This window comes from Periplaneta americana, chromosome 10 (genome assembly GCF_040183065.1).
Source record: "Periplaneta americana isolate PAMFEO1 chromosome 10, P.americana_PAMFEO1_priV1, whole genome shotgun sequence".
Classification (NCBI taxonomy): domain Eukaryota; kingdom Metazoa; phylum Arthropoda; class Insecta; order Blattodea; family Blattidae; genus Periplaneta; species Periplaneta americana.
Genome location: NC_091126.1, coordinates 9,620,001 through 9,639,855, shown reverse-complemented (window position 1 = coordinate 9,639,855; position 19,855 = coordinate 9,620,001). Strand labels below are relative to the sequence as shown.

Here is a 19,855-nt window from a genome sequence, read left to right as displayed (position 1 = left end):
GTACGAAGCATTTAATAAGCAACGGTGAGTCCTTTAAATGTCCCAAATGTCAATGCCATTTAAGTGTTCTGCTACGAATATCTAGGCCTAGAACCGAACAGCGCTCCGAGCGGCGGAATTGACGTTACGCGGGAACCACTTTAGAACCGTATTTCAAGCGCTATGCGCCAGCTTGTAAGCAGCGGTCACTAGACACTAAACTTGCCTAATCTATCTACTTATCCTATGTACCATATCCATTTACCCCACTCCGTCTATCCTAAATTAACCTGACGTTATGCATTATATTACCGGTATTTATTAAAATGTGTTTTTAGCACTTAAAGAATATTACTTTGCTGTGTTAAGGCTCATACACAATGAAAATTAAACATAACGTAAACATTAGCATAAGCACATAAACATATCCTACAAACTTAAGTAGCCAAGGCCCATTCACAATGAAAATTAAACATAACGTAAACATAACACATGTGTGGAAACAAACATACCGAATCAACAAAACTACAGAATCTATTACATAAAAATGGAGAATAGCACAATGACTGACGATGTTGCTATTCAATTTATGTTTCTAATAACTACAATGGCATCAGTATGTGGCTTTCAATACTTGAAATCAAAGAAACGGAGATGTAAAATAATCAACTTTTCGTCATATGATTCCATGTTGCGCGCCTAGCTATCATCACGGCCAATAGATCAAAATATTGCCTGTAGGCAAAGCCCATGAGATGTTAAACAAAAATGAAAACACGCTTTCCGCTTGTGTACTGTTTCCAAATCGCATAAACATAACCATGAAAGTTTGGAGTTTGCAAACTTTCATGTTAATGTCTTATGATTAAGATTAAGTTTATGCTTATGTAATTCATTGTGAATGCTTTCATTAAATAACATGGACACAAGGTTTTATGCTTACGTTATGTTTATGTTTAATTTTCATTGTGAATGGGCCTTAATGTTGCTTGCATATGTCCACATAATATCAACTTCTTCATAATGCCTCATGTTAAAATACAGGGTTATTTGTAGGAATGAATGGATAAGAAGAAAGTTATAAAACGAAATGAGGCTAAATGACGGAATTTCAACACAATTAAGCAAACTACGAACAATTTCACCCCGTTGTTAACAGCGCTAAAAAGAAACTTGAAGAAAAGGGCTTTAGGTTACGAGTTTCTACTTACATCCACCATATTTTGGCACCCACTTCACATCCTCAGGAAGTCCTTGGATATTGTAATTGTTGTTATTGAAGACGGCGCACTGTTCTTCTCTGTAACCTTTGCTTCCAGGTGGGCAGTCACGTGTTCCACAGCTGCGATACCGTTCCCGACGTCCTGTGCAGTACCGACCGCCATTTGCGGGCGTAGGTCTGTTGCAGTGCCTGACCGACTTCTTGACACCTCCACCGCAAGTTCGCGAACATTCTCCGAATCTGTGGTAAAAATTAATGATAGGTAATAATATGAAATACCGAACATCATCATCGCCAGATCGGGAAGGAGAGAAAAGTAAAATCCTTCAACCTTACCATGCAAGTTCTTTATATTCTCTTACTAAATGATTCTAGCTAGAAAAATTTCATACATTATAATTCACTGGCTGTTCGGACAAATACACTAATTATTCACACAAAGATTCAAACCACGCTAATAAACAGTAACTTCAAATTGTAAATTATTACGGTATGTAAAATATAGGAGTTTACAAGCTTCTGAACAAAGTCTACTCATATTAGGCGTAGTTCCTGCATACACAAGTACATACAACTTTAAAGTTTCATCAATTAGAATAAGGTACCGGTACGTTGTTAATTATACTGATTCTTATAATCTCACAGTATCAAAAATGTACTGTCCCTATTATAGGTGGGTCACTGTTCTCAAAATAAGGTTTCCACTTTATTTCGAATGTAGTTTAAGAATTCAATATACAACTTAAACAATGTGTACCGTATATAGGCCTACTGAATACTTAATTTTATGTGCCGTACTTAAAACCAGGTTTTACGTTGAATCTAAAGATTTTAGTCTGGTAACTTGGCTCAGTAAAGAAGCTTGATAGAATATACAGCAATCAATGCAGCCTAGTTAAAAATGAAAATGTTATAATATCCATTTTGAATCTTGCGTACACCACTTTTAACACTTGAATATAATTAATTGATGAACTAGTCGACTTACTCGTGTTAAATATGTAATATTTGTCCGGCTTACAGCTGTTTCAGTGCTGATGATGGTGTGTGAAGCACTGAAACAGCTGTAAGCCGGACAAATATTACATATTTAACACGAGTATGTCCACTAGTTCATCAATTAGTTATAATATCCATAAATTTTACTAATGAATGTTACAAAAACGCTTACGCACTCAGTACAACTTCGCCATGTGGACGAGAGATGCTTTTCTTACAAGGATGCTGGCCTTCTCTGAGGTATCTGTGAGAAAAGTTTCTTAATATTGCTCATTTTATTTCCCCATTAGAGAATGTGCTGAAAAGACGATTTTGATATGTTCAAGAAAACAAATTTTCAGCATACGTGATATACAATATTTTAGAAAAAAAAATCACAATTTTATTTTAAAGCAGAACCAGCAGCAAACGTCTGCCTAGGCAAACTAGACAGTTGTCTAAAGCTTCAATATCAGAGGAGAATAATAATGGTGGTACTTGTCGGTACACCAAAACTTTCATATATATAAAAAATAAGAGTAAAGTCTGTTTTTTTTTTTTTGCTAAATTACCAAAAAGGGGGGCCTGAGTTTCTATGTCCGGGTCTGAGCAGAACACAAAATTGTGATGTAGTACTCGAATTCGACTGAAACCATTTTTTAAATAGTTTCTCGCACAAGATAAACAGACAAATAAAATGAAGTGGACAGTATGTCCCCTGATCTGAGAAATTAATTCATATATAGCTACAGAAATTATTTATAATTTTCGTTGAGAATTTTGTTAAACTTCTGAAAGACCAAGAAACCCAAGTCTCATGAAGCAGGTAGTCACTATCTTTACTGAAGTACGCCTTACTCCTGTTAAAACAAAGCAGCTGTATTTCGCTTTCAAAAGTATAAAAATTATATTAGAAATGACTACAACATATAATTACAGCTATTTTACTTAAATTAGTACAAAATTAATTACGAGTAAATAAATAAATAAATTTATTCAAATCTGAAAGTTTGATTTGCATAATTACGAGTAATTACACACTTCTATTTATTTTTGCGATTACCTATAATATAATAATAATAATAATAATAATAATAATAATAATAATAATAATAATAATAATAATAATAATAAATAATATGTGCAATACCTAAAAACAAAAGTTTAATTCGTTTGGGCGCATATTAGCTAAACGATTTCTGATTATGTATGTATTTCAAATAGTAGTTCAAGGAAATATTTTTAGTTGATTATTTAACGACACTGTATTAATTACTAGGTTATTTAGCGTCGATGAAATTGGTGATAGTGAGATGAGAATTCGTCATGGATTACATGACATTCGCCTCACAGTTGAGGAAATACAACCAGGTAATCAGCCGAAGCGCAGCTTTGGAACAGTAGATAAACTCGCTACTGTGAGCTCAAGCAAATATAGCCTACCGTGCCGTGAGCCTGTAGGTTATCGGTAATATCATTTGCCACATCACAAAGGGGCTAAATTGCTTGAGAGTTATAAAATGCAGAATGAGAAAGAGTGTGTAACATGGTGACGCTCATTTCTTTGTACGTTCTTCCGGACAGTTTCTGTTCGATAAACAGTAATATTTCAATGTTATACTGCAGGCTACCTTAGCCACTGCCCAATCGCTTCGGAATAAAATGTTTTCAAGCATATGGATAAAATCTATGGACTACATTTTGTATTACGCGATGGAAGTCACACTCAATCAAAATAATTGTAGTAACAGTATTAGTAACAGCAGCAGAAACATTGATGATGGTCGTCATCATGGTGATTGTGGGTGTTGTGGGACGTAGTGATTGTGGTCGTCATAGTGGACGTACTGGTCGTGGCGATTATCATAATTTTATTATAAACTAAAAATTCAATATAGCAGAAAAAGAATCGAGCAATATGATCGTACCAATTTAAATGAATAAATGAATAAACAAATAAATAAATAAATAAGTAAATAAGTAAGTAAATAAATAAATAAGTAAGTAAATAAGTAAGTAAATAAATAAATAAATCGATCGTCTAGTTCAAAAGTGCGACAACTCAAAAAAACAAGTTTTGAGATATCTTCAGTTGAAAGTTTCAAATAACTCACTTAGAAAGGAACAGAGTTCTGGTTCATAACCACGACAATTAGAAATGAGTCAGTATTCAGGACGAGTATATCACAATCTTTCAGTTCATTATTAATACATTTCGAAATGTACTAATAATGAATTAGTAAAGTCCATAGTTATAATTATTTCTAAAGGAGTTTATTTATTTTTTTTTCTTCTTGGTTGTAAATATGACATCTCAATACTGAATCGGAAAGAAAGGGGCTTTCAGTAGTATAAATAACTAAAAAATGACAATTTTTTAGTTGTCGCACTTTTGAACTGGAAGAAATAAATAAATAAATAAATAAATAAATAAATAAATAAATAAATAAATAAATAAATAAATAAATAAATAAATAAATAAATAAATAAATAAATAAATAAATGAATAAGTAAGTAAATAAATAAATAAATTAATAAGTAATTAAATAAATAAGTAAATAAATAAATAAGTAAATAAATAAATAAATAAAAATAAATAAATAAATAGATAAATAAATACATTATATAATTAGTCAATCAATTACAGTAATCAATCAATTATCAAAATTATTTAATGTAATTGGGAAAGCTACTAAAATTGTATGAGCATTAATTAAAAATTTTATACTACTAAAATAAATGAAAATCAGCGTAAATAAGACTTACATTATTCGGTAACATACGTACTGTATTTTAATCCTTGGGGAATCCCAATCTTTTTTACATTAATATGTAAGTCTTACGTTTATTGCCCTATACTGAAGTTGCATGACAATTACGCATATAATTATGGAAAATAGCAAATAAACATTAACTGATAATAGAAATCGCACAAAGAAATCGCTCAATTTAGTATGAAATAAAAAAGAAACTTAACGAAGAGAATAAAATCTTTTGTTAAATGCTTCTAAACAAAGAACTCATTATATAAAATGACTTGAAGCCATGCTTTATGAAGCGTATGAAAGGATTAGGTCCCTATCTCTCGTATTTTAATATTCATATTTTACGCTAAGCTATTCGTCACAACTGGTTTATTTATCAACCCTTTGGAAATGTGGACGTTATTCAGTCAGTGACAAGATATGAAAATGAGGCTGGACTAGGGTCAATGCTACAATAAAACTGGCGAACACACTCTGCCACAAAATTGTTCTGTTTTATTGTCGCATATCTTGCAGGATCTACCAGCAATCGAACCCTAGTCTGGATGATTGTGCTATGGTCTTGTCACGCTGACAAGTGAGTCTGCTAAATGTAAAATGTTGATGCACAAAGTTTGGGGAAGCAGTGACGAATTCAAGATGTGGCCCAGGGGGAATTCCTCTTCCATTACGGAAAATTAACCCTTCTCTCTTGCCAGGGATAATTAAAATAAACTAGCCTATATAATATTAATATTAATTTTTTTCGCACTTTGAAAATGAATTATTTGCAGAGACCAAAAATGTCTATACAGTACGAATTGAAATGATAGTCGTAAGTCGTCTAACCTTTGAGGGCTGTGTTAGTACAGACTCCAAAATAACGCCATTGTCACGTTTGTTTTACCGTGAGAGTACTGACTAAAAAATAAGCGCTGGAAATGTCATATTTTGAGAACTTTACTACTCTGATCTAAAGTGTCACCTCACAACACTATTACCTCGACATGGGCTGATGAAAACCTTTCATTTTAAAATAATTATTGTTGGCTGAGGAAAACATTATAACAATTATGTTATATGATTCGTAATTTCTCTTCTCCGTTATCTGTGAACTCCTTACTTTATTTATCATAACTCATTCACAGACACAGCCAAATCGGCACACGTACTGAAACTGTGTTACTGAAAGAAAAGCTGTTGCAGGTGCTGTATAGCCCTGTCGCGTTCCCCTCCAAGGCGATTCACTCCCTCCAGGTAGGGGAATAGAGATTGCACATCGCACAGAGACAGTTGCACAATGTGCAGGGTTTTGGCATGCCTGCTTTAACCGAACATAGCGCTTGAAATGCATGATACTATTGCACACATAGATTTACCCTGCACCGAATAAAGGAATGCTTTTTCTTGCATCATCATGGTCATACCACTGGGTTACGTGATTTGGAAATATGAAATATAATTTTGTTACCTTCGTAGAAAGTTAGTTATTTTGTATTTTTGTTTTTTTTTTTTATAGAAATTATCCAATTTTAGCGATGTTTTAATTGTGAAATTTGTACAGTTTCATTTGGTTTTAAAACTTGAATTGCTTTTCCGCTATTTTTAAGTAGCCTAAATCTCGTTTGTTAACATCATTAGTTATGGTCACTTTTTTTAAAGAAGAATAAAAATGTTCGTCATGAATGGGTACAGTTTTACTACAGTTTACTATATACAGTCACGAAGCTTGAGCTTTGAGGGTGCTAAAAACAATAGACTGTGACGGTACTATTTTGCATTGCCTGTAATGAGGCGATATTAGCGATCCTAGTGGTGAGCAACTACCTAATATTTGTATATTTACTACGTATTGAGCTTCGCGACTGTATATAGTAGACTGTGGTTTTACTGCTAGTTTTTATATTTGTCTCCATGCTAGGGAAATCTCCATGTGGGCCACCGGTGTGGCTCAGTCGGTTAAGGCGCTTGCCTGCCGGTCTGAAGTTGCGTTCGGGCGCGGGTTCGATCCCCGCTTGGGTTGATTACCTGGTTGGATTTTTCCGAGGTTTTCCCCAACCGTAATGTGAATGCAAGTTAATCTATGGCGAATCCTCGGCCTCATCTCGCCAAATATCATCTCGCTATCATCAATCTCATCGACGCTAAATAACCTAGTAGTTGATACAGCGTCGTTAAATAACCAACTAAAAAATCTCCATGTGCAATTTGAGGGCACGCTCCAATATGAGCACGTTAAGAGTTCACTTGTGAGATAAAGTTAAACTAGGCGAGAGTGTAAGAAATTCTAAGTTATTTCAGTAATACATCGTCTTGAAAACGCATCTTTATGCGGATTCGAGTGAAGGCAGAATGGAGTATACTCACGGCTGCCAGTTGCCCCAGTTGCCATCGACCTTCTCCAGAACGGTCTTAACCACACATTCCCCTCTCTGGCACCAGCGTCCAGCCTTGCAAGGAGTGCCGTCGGCCCACGGCATGTACTGCGTCCGACAGCCCGCCTGCTCCCCCATGTCCGTGGTGCACCACAACCGCTTGCACACTGGCTGCAACCACACTCTATCAATCAGTGCAACTTGATCAAAGAAAATCACATTTACGGAAACGTGTTTGTGTAAAGCATCGCTAAAATAAGTGTACAGCTGTAGATGAGATATTGCTAAAATTGGAAACATTATAATACAGAAATACGCGTGTTTACATCTAACGATACTGATAAAAGCTAACTCTTATTGAGTGTAGAATGTAAAACAAATTATTTCAGGTCAAGGTGCAGTTTATATTTTGGTGGAGATGGATTACATTTGTATTTATTATTGGATTATTATTTTAAATTTTATTATGAAATTGGATTTAATTGTAATTTTTTGTAGATTGTAATGGTGATTTTAGCTCTAAAATGTTCACACCTGTGGAGTAACGGTCAGCGCGTCTGGCTGCGAAACCAGGTGGCCCGGGTTCGAATCCCGGTCGGGGCAAGTTATCTGGTTGAGGTTTTTTCCCGGGTTTTCCCTCAACCCAATACGAGCAAATGCTGGGTAACTTTCGGTGCTGGACCCCGGACTCATTTCACCGGCATTATCACCTTCATATCATTCAGACGCTAAATAACCTAGATGTTGATACAGCGTCGTAAAATAACCCAATAAAATAAAAATAAATAAATAGCTCTAAAATATATACACATCGCCCGTCGCTCTCATTATTTATTAATTGAGATAAGTCGTAACATAGTGGGGTTGGTACTGTATTTGATAATAAATATATAATGATATTATCCTTAATGCTTTCTGAACAATCTTTTCATGTCCATTGAATTCAGCCACTTTATTATCATAGCAATTGTGCGTAAGAAATTCACTTCCTTTCCAACAGAATTATTTTATTTTATTGGGTTATTTTATGACGCTGTATCAACATCTAGGTTATTTAGCGTCTGAATGAAATGAAGATGATAATGCCGGTGAAATGAGCCCGGGGTCCAGCACCGAAAGTTACCCAGCATTTGCTCGTATTGGATTAAGTGAAAACCCCGGTAAAAACCTCAACCAGGTAACTTGCCCCGACCGGGATTCGAACCCGGGCCACCTGGTTTCGCAGCCAGACGCGCTGACCATTACTCCACAGGTGTGGACAACAGAATTATGTTCTGAAGTTTTATAAACATTACAGTTATCATGGATGCCAGCTTTTTATGTAACAGAAAAAATTTTATAGAATTATTTAATTATAAAAGACAGCGTACATACACATGAAGCTACTTATGTTGGGCTACTCTTCATAATATATAGTGCATACATTTTATCTTTCCACGCTCGCATGTGGACAGCTGCGTTGTGCACCGCTGCTTCCGCTCTACCTTTACGAGCGTGAAAAGAAAATACATGTATGATTCAGAGTGTAAGGGGACCGATGGACCAAAAATTAAGAGGTGATTGTACATGTTAAACTTAAAACTTTTATTACGTTTTTCCTTCGATGAAGCATCGTTAAGCAGGAAAAAAATAGTCTTTGCCCAATGTTTGCAGCGCTCTATTGAGGCAACGGCCCGAAAGAATTGGCTGATTGCTATACAAGTAGACAGGTAAAAATAATCTGAACAGTTAGTGTCGTGAGTATTTCGTTTTTTGCAAATTAAACCGTTTAGCCATGAATCTAAATTGAATAATTGCGAAAATCGTTAAAATAAATCTTGCAACGCAGAGCACTGTGCGTACCTGTGACAGTACAGCTGAGGGGGACATGTGCTTGAAGTTGCTCAAGAAGTCACTCCAAATGAAGCACTGAGTCAGCGAGAGTTCTCTAAGGCGTTGTCGATCATGTGTCACTGCCAATGGAGGTCATTTTGAAAATCTCTTGTAATTGCGTGTGATGTTTTCTAGAAGTTTTTTTTTTAAATTTGCTTTTTGTTTTCCTATTTGGCCTAGATGTAGAATATTAACTTTGATTTCCAGTTTCCTCGTTTTGTTGTACATTTTATACATCATTTAAATGGGAAACATTTAAGTAAATTTAATCTTTTTCAGGCTAAAATTATCTGTAAATAATACCGGGTGTTGTAATGAAAAAAAGTAAAAAAAGGTAAACTTGCGAATTATAAATGAGGCAGTAGAGCAAGTGGACAGCTTCAAATACTTGGTGTGTACTATAAGCAGTAACATGAACTACTGCCAAGAAGTCAAAAGGAGAATAGCAATGGCAAAGGAAGCTTTTAACAGAAAAAGGAGCGTTTTCTGCGGACCTCTGGAAAAAGAACTAAGGAAGAGACTAGTGAAGTGCTTTGTATGGAGTGTGGCATTAGATGGGGCAGAAACATGGACATTACGACGAAGTAAAAAGAAGTGAATAGAAGCTTTTGAAATGTGGATATGAAAAAGAACGGAACGTGTGAAGTGGACAGACAGAATAAGAAATGAAGCTGTGTTGGAAAGAGTGGGTGAAGAAAGAATAATGCTGAAACTGATCAGGAAGAGGACAAGGAAATCGGTCACTGGCTGAGAAGAAACTGCCTACTGAAGAATGCACTGGAAGGAATGGTGAACGGGAGAAGAGTTGGGAGTAGAAGAAGATATCAGATCATACTGGGTGTTCATTTCAAAGTGTGTCATGACGTCACTGTTGTGAGTCAGCAATTTGAAACGAGTTTCAGCTTTTATGTCAGAGAAGTTGCCTATTAATCAAGGCGTTCAATCTGAACTTGAGAACGTGTACGGTATAACTTGAACGTCGTAGCAACAGATGGCGGTCCTACTGTCTGTGTGCTACCATAACCTCTTTTTCAACTGTGTTTTGCGCGGACAAGTCGTACGCAGGGTATTTGTTATCATCGGTTGCGTACGGCAACATTCCACAATACAAATCAAATGCTCCGTGTCCATGTTGACCGTCGAAGTTAATGTCAACAAATACGTAAGTAATCGTCTTAACTCTCTTCCCGTATCCCGACAGTAAGAAAAGAACTCACCTCAGTACGTATTTCCAAACAGTTCACATTCCTGCCACTACTGGCGTTACCGTACGTATCGGCAAGTACTCTTCAGAATGAACGCCGTACTTGCTAGGCAACTTCTCTCGCACATAAGTAATACGCCTCTGCGGAAGTGTAGTTATTTTTTGTTCTGTTTTTGAGAGAGACAAACTATACATAATGGCTCCTTTCTCTTTTATGATTATTTTATTAATTAACATCAGGTTCATTAATATATTATGCCATGACTTTATCATTATGATATTGTGGATGCAAATGGAAAGAAAAAAGATTTTATTCTCAATAAAATATCTTTCGTGGCATAAACAAAACAAATTTACTGGCGTCGGCCTTAAAACATTCGAACAATTAATCGTTCAAAAAACAAAACAAAAAGCCACAATTCAATATTTTGTCTATCTTCCTCTTATCTCGATCATTCTCTAGGCTCATCGGCTAGCCACATGACGGCATACAGCGAGCCATGACACACTTTGAACTGAACACGCAGTAGAGGCCATTAAGATATATGAATCAAATGCGGAAACGAAGAGGAAGGCAGAAAATGTGAAAGATTGGAGAAAGCTGGGTTTGCAGAGAAAGATCTGCCCTTGGGCAGAACACTAAATGAATGAATGAATGAATGAATGAATGAATGAATGAAATACGGTAAGATGATGATACTAAATTTGTATCACTGAATTAATTCTGAAGATCCTGTTTACATTTCCTCAGAAGCTGCGCTCTCCAAACAGTCCGCATACCTCCCTTCATGACAGGGTGATGTTTAAGTGTGCTCTAAATCACGTATTAGACACGTGTCCACGTAGGAGTAATTTATATGTTTCCTTCGTGTCATAGTTTGGAAGTTGGAGCACGAAAAGCAAATAAAAGCGCCAGTCGAACTATTCCTGCAATCCTAAGAAACGGAAATCTTCGGGTTACCACGGCGGCGGCACCTACACGGATCTGTAGGCCTACTCTATTTTAATTTTACGGAATTGTAGCACAGGGATACCAGAGACGCATCTGACTATAAATAGACACGTTTGGTGAGACATTACGTTTTCTCAGATTCAGGGATAATTCTGTGCTCGGGGTTGCGGGTTCGATCCCGGCCCAGGTCGATGGCATTTAAGTGTGCTTAAATGCGACAGGTTCATATCAGTAGATTTATTGGCATGTAAAAGAAGTACTGCGGGACAAAATTCCGGCGCACCGGCGACAATTGAACAGCGGGAGAATTCTAACAAAATATTTGAAAGCGTGGCGGGTGGCATGCCGGGTGTGCAGAAAGAAATGTCAAAGTTGACAACCCTGTCCTGGTCACAAATATTTACCGTCAAATTAAGAAAGTGGAGTCTACTGTATGTTTTTTAAGACAGTTCCTCTGTGAGATACCCTGGGTGAAGCGAGTCATAGTATTAAGTGACAAAGTAACATCTAGTTTTAATTATTGACATGAATTATCAATTATGGTAATTGAGTGACCAACAATGTGGTTTTATTTGAATCAGTTATGAGTAATAATCTTGTTTCAAAGAGATTGTCGATAGGTTGGTTCAAAATGAAGTACAATATTTACAAATAAAGCTTTATGCTATGAGGGCATACTTTTAGCAAAGGAGTTAGATCCCCAAAACCAGAAGTTACGGGTGAGTTTTTTTTTATTTCCACATTATTACATTTTTAAAATATCTTCTCTTTTGTGCCTAGGCTCCGTAAACCCATAGTATGGGAACAACACACGTACTTACCATGTACGAACATATCTTGGATGTTTCGCCAAATACGAGCTGACACTGTCTATCCTCAGTGAAGCTCTCTCCCGGTAGGCTCTGGTCCCTCTCCTGCTCAGCTGTGATGAGGTCGTGGTACGGTTTATCCAGCAGACATCGGCCGTTCCCAGCACTTGCAACACATTCACAAGCAAGGTTAGATTGCATACGAATTGATCCAAACGGCAATTAAGAAAAAAACATGCTTTCATACATTAAATATGCAAAAGAAAAGTTCACCATCTGTATAACAGCTCATCTAACTCGTTAAAAAACTGAAATTCCTTGAAGAAACAGAAGAATGTAACATGCCTGTAGTCGGCTTGGGTGGCGCAGTTGGTATAGTGCTGACTTTCTGTGCTCGGGGTTGCGGATTCGATCCCGGCCCAGGTCGATGGCATTTAAGTGTGCTTAAATGCGACAGACTCATTTATTTATTTATTTATTTATTTATTTATTTATTTATTTATTTATTTATTCTGGTGTAATTAAGGCCATCAGGCCTTCTCTTCCACACCACCAGAAATACAAATACAATAACAGAAATAAAAAAAACACTATAAACAAAGTAAAGTCACACAAAAATATACACAGGTTGCAGTCACACAAACTTTAAATGAGTGATTAAGTATAATTAATTGTATCCTAACTAATTAACTAACATAAACAAGAAACTTGCGATTTTAATCTAGAGTAAAGAACACAAATCAACACTTCTAGCAATGTCACTCATGTCAGTAGATTTACTGGCATGTAAAAGAACTCCTGCGAGACAAAATTCTTGCAAACCCGCGGCAGTTGCGAGTGTCGTTAAATAAAAACATAACTTAAATTTTAAAAAATACCTGTATGTAATTGCATAAACTAAAACAGTATGATAAATTACATGTATTAATACAGTGAAGAGCAATAAGAAACACATTGTCTGGTGGCTTTTCGGGGCCGGGGCCGATACGGATTCATGCAGACTCACATTTGCCTATAGGATATATGCGATGATTGTTCCAGTCCGTCTGGCATTTGTGAATCCTGTTCTGGCAGTCAGCTCTGTGGTTCCATCCCCAGAAGAAACCTGATAAACCCAGCGTTTGGAACCGGAACCCCAAATCTTTAAATCAGTAACGGAAGCCCATAGGCCTACCACATCTGAGACTTCACCCCAGTCTATTTTTAATTATTGCAGATGATATCGATAAAATAAGAGGGAGGTGAAATGAAAGAGGTATAGATGAGGAGGCGAGACCTGGCATGTGAGCTGTGTGAGAAGGGAAAGAATGAGCAGCTATCAGAAAGTGAGTTTGTTCCATGATGGTTAAGATTATACGAATCTACCGACATGGAAGTTCATCTTAGACTAAAACTATCTTCACCCTCCATAGCTACTGGTGATATATCCACGGCACATGATAGTCACAAGACAGGTCTTGCTTCCTCTACTGTACAGTACTTCCCCATATCCGCGGGGAATAATAATAATAATAATAATAATAATAATAATAATAATAATAATAATAATAATAATAATAATAATAATAATCATAATAATAATAATCCGTGGCGCTACAGCCCGTGAAGGGCATAGACCGACCAGCCGGCTGCTGGCCACACGGCCGCATGCCGAAGCAGAGGTGGACGATCATCCAAACAGAATGGAGGTATCGTGTGGTTAGCACGATGATCCCCCCAGCCGTTATAGCTGGTATTCGCAACCGGATTACGCTACCATAGCTCCCCAAGTGCATCACGGTCCCATACACTGGCCGAAATTTCATGAGAAAATTTCTTCCCCCATGAGGACTCGAACCAGCGCGCATTCCGTAACGCGAATCCTAGGCAGGATGCCTTAGACCGCGACGCCACGGCGCGGGACTATCCGCGGGGAATACGTTCCGAAATCTACCGTGGTTACGCGAAACTGCGTAGCCTATGTTAGCAAACTCCATAAATATCACGTTGGTAGTTTTCTACCGAAGCAAGTGAAAAAAAATAGTAGGGGTAATGCCAGTAAGGACTATGTTTGGTGATGATTACTATTACCACAGAGTGTGACTAAATTCTAAGACTTTCTACCAAACTCTTCATATTAAGACGCTAGGCGCTAAAATACGTAAAAGCAATGCCGCCGAAGTTGATCACGGGTAACTGAAACAATGGATACAGATTCCGGGAATAACGGGGGATTACTGTAATCGAAGGTAACCCGAGAAAAACCTTCTGCACTTCTGCTTTGCCCACCACAAATTCCATCATGACAAGGATGAGGATCGAACTCAATGTACACAACAAGGAAAAGTGCAAGTGACTAAAGCTGATTGGTTCACATAATTTCATGTTATTATATATGTAGAAACGTTCCAAAATGACACGCCTTGCAACGTGACGAGGACTACACTGTTGGGTGCCCCTTCCCCAACGGGCGCTCCGCTGCGCCTACCTACGGGCACCGAGCCGAAAGCAACGATACAACGCGGTGTAGAGCAAATATGTAGGCCTACTCTGTCTGTATATAGTTTGGGAAATCACTCTTTTTGTTGTCAATTTCCATGTAAACGTTGAAATCCGGCTTGGAGCTGATTAACTGGTTTAATTTTCCTGACGTATTCCCCAACTGTAAGGCGAATCTCAGGTAATCCCAAAGCGAATCCGTGTAAATACTGTACTCCAACCACGAGAAAGTCTCCAGGGAATGAGAGGGAGCGGGGTGATGCTTTGAATGAATGTTGATGTCGTAAGGTCACACACGTGGGTAGGCCTACTCGTATCTCTACTGGCTAAGTCTTACAGCACAAACAATAACACTGATATACACATTTTTATACTACCCTAGTTACAAAATTAGATCACGGTTAATCTCCTGGTCTTTTAATCTCTCCATACAGGAAATAACACATGCAGGAGAGCGCATGTGTTTTTCTTCTTCGTTCTCTTTCTTGGCCTCGGGTTCAATTCAATGATCCCATGTAGCCAGCTAAATTCTCTAATGTAAAATTGTATTCTGTTATGTACTGAATAAATAGCACCGAAGTACCGCACCGACCGGTGACTAACTATTTAAAAAAAACATGAATGAGTTGTGGATGATAAACGATGACAGTGAACACGCCTGCACTTCACGGAGACAGACCGATGACTGGCATGTGTTTTTAAACTGACGTTATAACTCTAATATTATCTATCTACTTAGCTCCAATAGATGACGCAATAGTAAGAACATTCCTTTCACGGTTTATCTCCTGGTTGGAGAACAGTACCATCTCGCTATTACCAATTTCACCAATATTAGGTAACTGCAAAGTTGTTACAGCGTCATAAAAGAGCCGAATAAAAGTACGAAGATCTAATATAGACCAAATGCTCCAAATGTCACTTTTTAACTAGAAGTGTCATTGAAGTTGTAGACATATTCTTCTGTGTTGAAAGATCGGCGGCATCTTAAACAATATGCACAACGCCGATGATCATAGTCCATGTACAACTGAGGTTTTATTTACGTTGTAGCAGAACTAGCTACAAACTTTCAATGTGCTTGAAATTAGTGCCACCTTTTACATAATTCAGTTTTGTAAAGACAAGAGAGCAAGCATTCTGCACAGAAACCGGTTCTTCATTAACAGTGGTTCAAGTCACATCATGTGATTAAGTCCTGGTTTAGTCAGGAGGATGGCAAATAATGGAAAATAAATAGTGCTTGTGACTAATAACTGTCTTTTTCTGAATTGAGAAGTTCAACAGCAAAACCGACAATCTCCACTTCTGATCGAAACTCACGTAACATTATACAACTTAAGTACGTATTCTAAGATTTTCTGTAATCTTTATAGAGCAAATTTCACCTTTATTTACGTAAAAAAAAACTATTAAAAACGAATTTAACACACTTCATACACTATTGTGTCGCAGAGACGGTATTCTGAATACAATAATGACTAGGGCTAGGATTTTGATGACTTATAAATCATTAAAAAATGTCCTAAAACAATGTATTTATGACCTAAAAATCTTTCAAAAATGCCCTTAAAATGCCCTAAAAATTGATCTTACATTCTAAAATTGGCTCAGTAGGAAAAGGGGTTTTGTGCTACTTAATATTTAGACTAGTAATTAAATTAAATTTTAGAACCAACATTTCAATTTATGTAATTTTACATAATTTTTTCTAAGTGGTGCACTTTAATTAATCATTTTACTTGATGTAGTTTCCATGTAGCCCATCACAAGGCCACTCTTATACGGAATTAGCAGATATAGAGGAGTCTATATTGAAGGGGTGGTTGGACTGATCCATTGCATGGGGTGTACTACGTTAAAAGGGCAATATTTGTGTAGAAAAACGATTAAAATATTATACAAAATAATGGGTATTAGCCACCGGCGTAGCTCGGTCGGTTAAGGCGCTTGCCTGCCGACCCGGAGTTGCGCTCGGGCGCGGGTTCGATTCCCGCTTGGGCTGATTACCTGGTTGGCTTTTTCCGAGGGTTTTCCCAACCGTAAGGCAAATGTCAGATAATCTATGGCGAATCCTAGACCTCATCTCGCCAAATATCATATCACTATCACCAATTCCATCGACGCTAAATAACCTCGTAGTTGATACAGCGTCGTTAAATAACTAAGTAAGAAATAAAGGGTATTAATGGACAAAATAAGTAGACAAAATATCAAAGGAAATAAACATTATTTTATATTAATAATGGGGATTTGTGACCAAAATTAAATGAAAATGCCTAAAAAATATCTGAATAACACAAAAGATGCTCTTATGAGTTGAAACAGGCAAAAAATGCAAAAAAATGCGCTAACAAATATGTCTTAAAACACTCAGTTTATCACATAACATATAAATACTAAAGCGGCTATGTTTCTGGATTACTAGGAAAAAGATGCAATTTCATCAAAATCCTAGCCCTAATAATGACTTTAGTATCAAGCGATGCATGTGGCGTAGGTAAAGTTTAGATGTTAGGAATACGAAAAATATTTTATGTGATTTTTTAAATCTTCCTGTATTTAAACGACGAGGACCAAAATTACAATAATCATAGCAGGCTAATAAAATCTATCCATTATAAGGTATTACAAAGAGGATTTAAGCGTTATCCTCCAGTAAACAAGAAAAGATTAGTGACTTTACTTATAAGTACCTGAAAATAATGCAAAAGGAAACACAGTTACAAACTTCTAGTGATGGTAGAGGAAATTGAAGGGGTGATAATGAGATAGTCCAAAGCCACACTTTTAATAAAAATGTATCTTTTTGTGCGTGTTCATTTCTTACACATATGAAGAAGCTACTAGTAAAATAATATAAAAATTGAAAAATGAGTTCTATTCAGTCAATACTTAACATAACACAATAAAACATGTTACAATAACATTTACATAGATTTTAAAAACAAACGTTTTCGCCAATTTTGATTGGCATCTTCAGGTCGTGTAGGTCGAATGGAACATGTTATAAAAAGTGAACACTTGGTATATGACGTTAAAAACCAAAGTTACAACTGTAATATCACTTAAAAACAGAGAATACTAGGTGTTCATTTCAAAGTGTGTCATGACGTCACTGTTGTTGGGTCACCGATTTGAAGCGAGTTTCAACTTATATGTTAGAGAAGTTGCCTATTATTTAAGGCGTTCTTCAATCTGAACTTGAGAACGTGTACGGTATAACTTGAACGTCGTAGCAACAGATGGCGGTCTGTACAGTCTGTGTGCTACCATAACCTCTTTCGAACTGTGTTTTGCGTCGGCAAGTCGTACGCAGGGTATTTGTTATCATCGGTTGCGTAAGGTAACATTCCACAACACAAATCAAATGCTCCGTGTCCATGTTGACCGTCGAAGTTAATGTCAACAAATACGTAAGTAATCGTCTTAACCCTCTCCCCATATCCCGACAGTACGTATTTCCAAACAGTTCACATTCCTGCCACTATCGGCGTTACCGTACGTATCGGTACGTACTCTTCAGAATGAACGCCGTACTTGCTAGCCAACTTCTCTGCCTCTTAGATTATACACCTGAGCTGCGGAAGTGTAGGAAGATTGAATTCTCTAGGCTCATCAGCTAGCCACATGACGGCATACAGCGAGCCAAGACACATTTTGAACTGAACACCCAGTAGAATATAGCAAAAAGCCTCCACGATATGTGTAGAATCACTGTGTTGAAAGAGGCGTGTGTGAACCAAGGAAACAGCAAAACTCTTTTGTCATTGCAGATACAGTTTTCAAGATAGATTTGAAGATGCTACGAACAGGTCGGTCGTGTGGCCGTTATGGAGAGCAGGAAAAATCCTGTAAATTGTAAGGATAGAATGAAAGAATATGTAGAAGCATTTAAGTATTATTTAAATCTTCTAAAACAATACTTACAAAAAATGGAATAACGTCTTGAAATCCATGAGGACGGCGACACGACTGATCTTTACATTAAGTGGTAGCGTATGACGAAAACTGTATACGTTGCACGACTAGTGGATGAATGACCGTTACTTGGGTGTGATTTTAAACAGCGGGTTATTTGAATTTGGGTATTGTTCGTTAAGGAGCGGGCTATCATTATTATTAGAAAAGGTGATAATATATAGTTCCTCCGCAGCATTCATATATGTTCCATTCGACCTACAAGACATGAAGATGCTAATCAAAATTGGCGAAAACGTTTGTTTTTTAAATCTGTGTAAATGTTATTATAACATGTTTTATTGTGTTATGTTAAGTATTGACTGAATAGAACTCATTTTTCAATTAACATTGAACTTAACGGAACCAATATGCCTTTGAAATTAATATAAAAATTACTCAAAAAATGACGTAAGTATACGCAGAAGAAATTATGATACCGCACCTAATAGCATTGAACTCTAAACCTCTAATACGCTCTCCTGTAAATTTTTGCCTGTGTAGCTTAGGACTATATCATTCTCACCCCTTCAATTAGAAGGAACAATTATTTTTCATTATGTCTGCAGTCATACAGTTCAGAACGCAAAATGGGTTACTCTGTTAGCTAGACTATGCGAATACTATATGGGAAACTGAAAATGCACAGAGGCAAATGACTTCAGAATTTGCGGAATAGAAAATAATTTTTTTTAAGATAAATGAGAAGATAGCTTTCATAAAGCTAAGTGGGCCGTTAAACATTAACAAACATTTTTTTATTTTATTTGGTTATTTTACGACGCTTTATCAACATCTCAGGTCATTTAGCGTCTGAATGAAACGAACCAGTGCTCTAACATTAAATACCTTACTCTATGCCGATGATCAAGTCATAATTTCCAATTCAGAGGATAATTTACAAAGAGGATTGTATACATTAAATAAAATATTAAAAGATTTTGGGATGGAAATTTCAGCACAAAAATCAAAAGTAATGGCATTTTTAGGACAAGACCCAGTCAGAAGTAGGCTAAGATAATACACAATAATCAATGCCTCGAACAAGTGCAAAATTTCAATTATCTGGATTGTGAAATATCTTATCAAAATCAAAAAGATGTGAACAAGAAAATTACCAAATTTACACAAATTCTAGGAATAATAAACAATGCATTAAAAGCTAAATTAGTACAAAAATCTACAAGAATAAAAATATATAATACACTAGCATTACCCTTCCTTTTATACGGAAGCGAGATTTGGTCATTAAAGAAAAAAGACGTGAACAGAATCAAAGCAA

The 19,855-nt window shown here is 36.6% G+C and overlaps 1 protein-coding gene across 4 annotated transcripts in view; it reads right to left on the bottom strand.

Moving 5' to 3' along the window:
• Positions 1-19,855, bottom strand: part of AdamTS-A (ADAM metallopeptidase with thrombospondin type 1 motif A) — a 991,514-nt gene that overhangs the window by 420,874 nt on the left and 550,785 nt on the right. For all 4 annotated transcript variants that reach the window (XR_011334233.1, XM_069836834.1, XM_069836835.1 and 1 more), the window contains exons 10-12: positions 12,148-12,301; positions 7,291-7,469; positions 1,191-1,441 (exon numbers count right to left, since the gene is read on the bottom strand). Coding sequence is in view for 3 of the 4 variants with exons in the window: in XM_069836834.1 (XP_069692935.1) it covers positions 1,191-1,441; positions 7,291-7,469; positions 12,148-12,301 (584 nt within the window). In the remaining variant the exon portion in view is untranslated. The remainder of the gene's footprint in view (positions 1-1,190; positions 1,442-7,290; positions 7,470-12,147; positions 12,302-19,855) is intronic.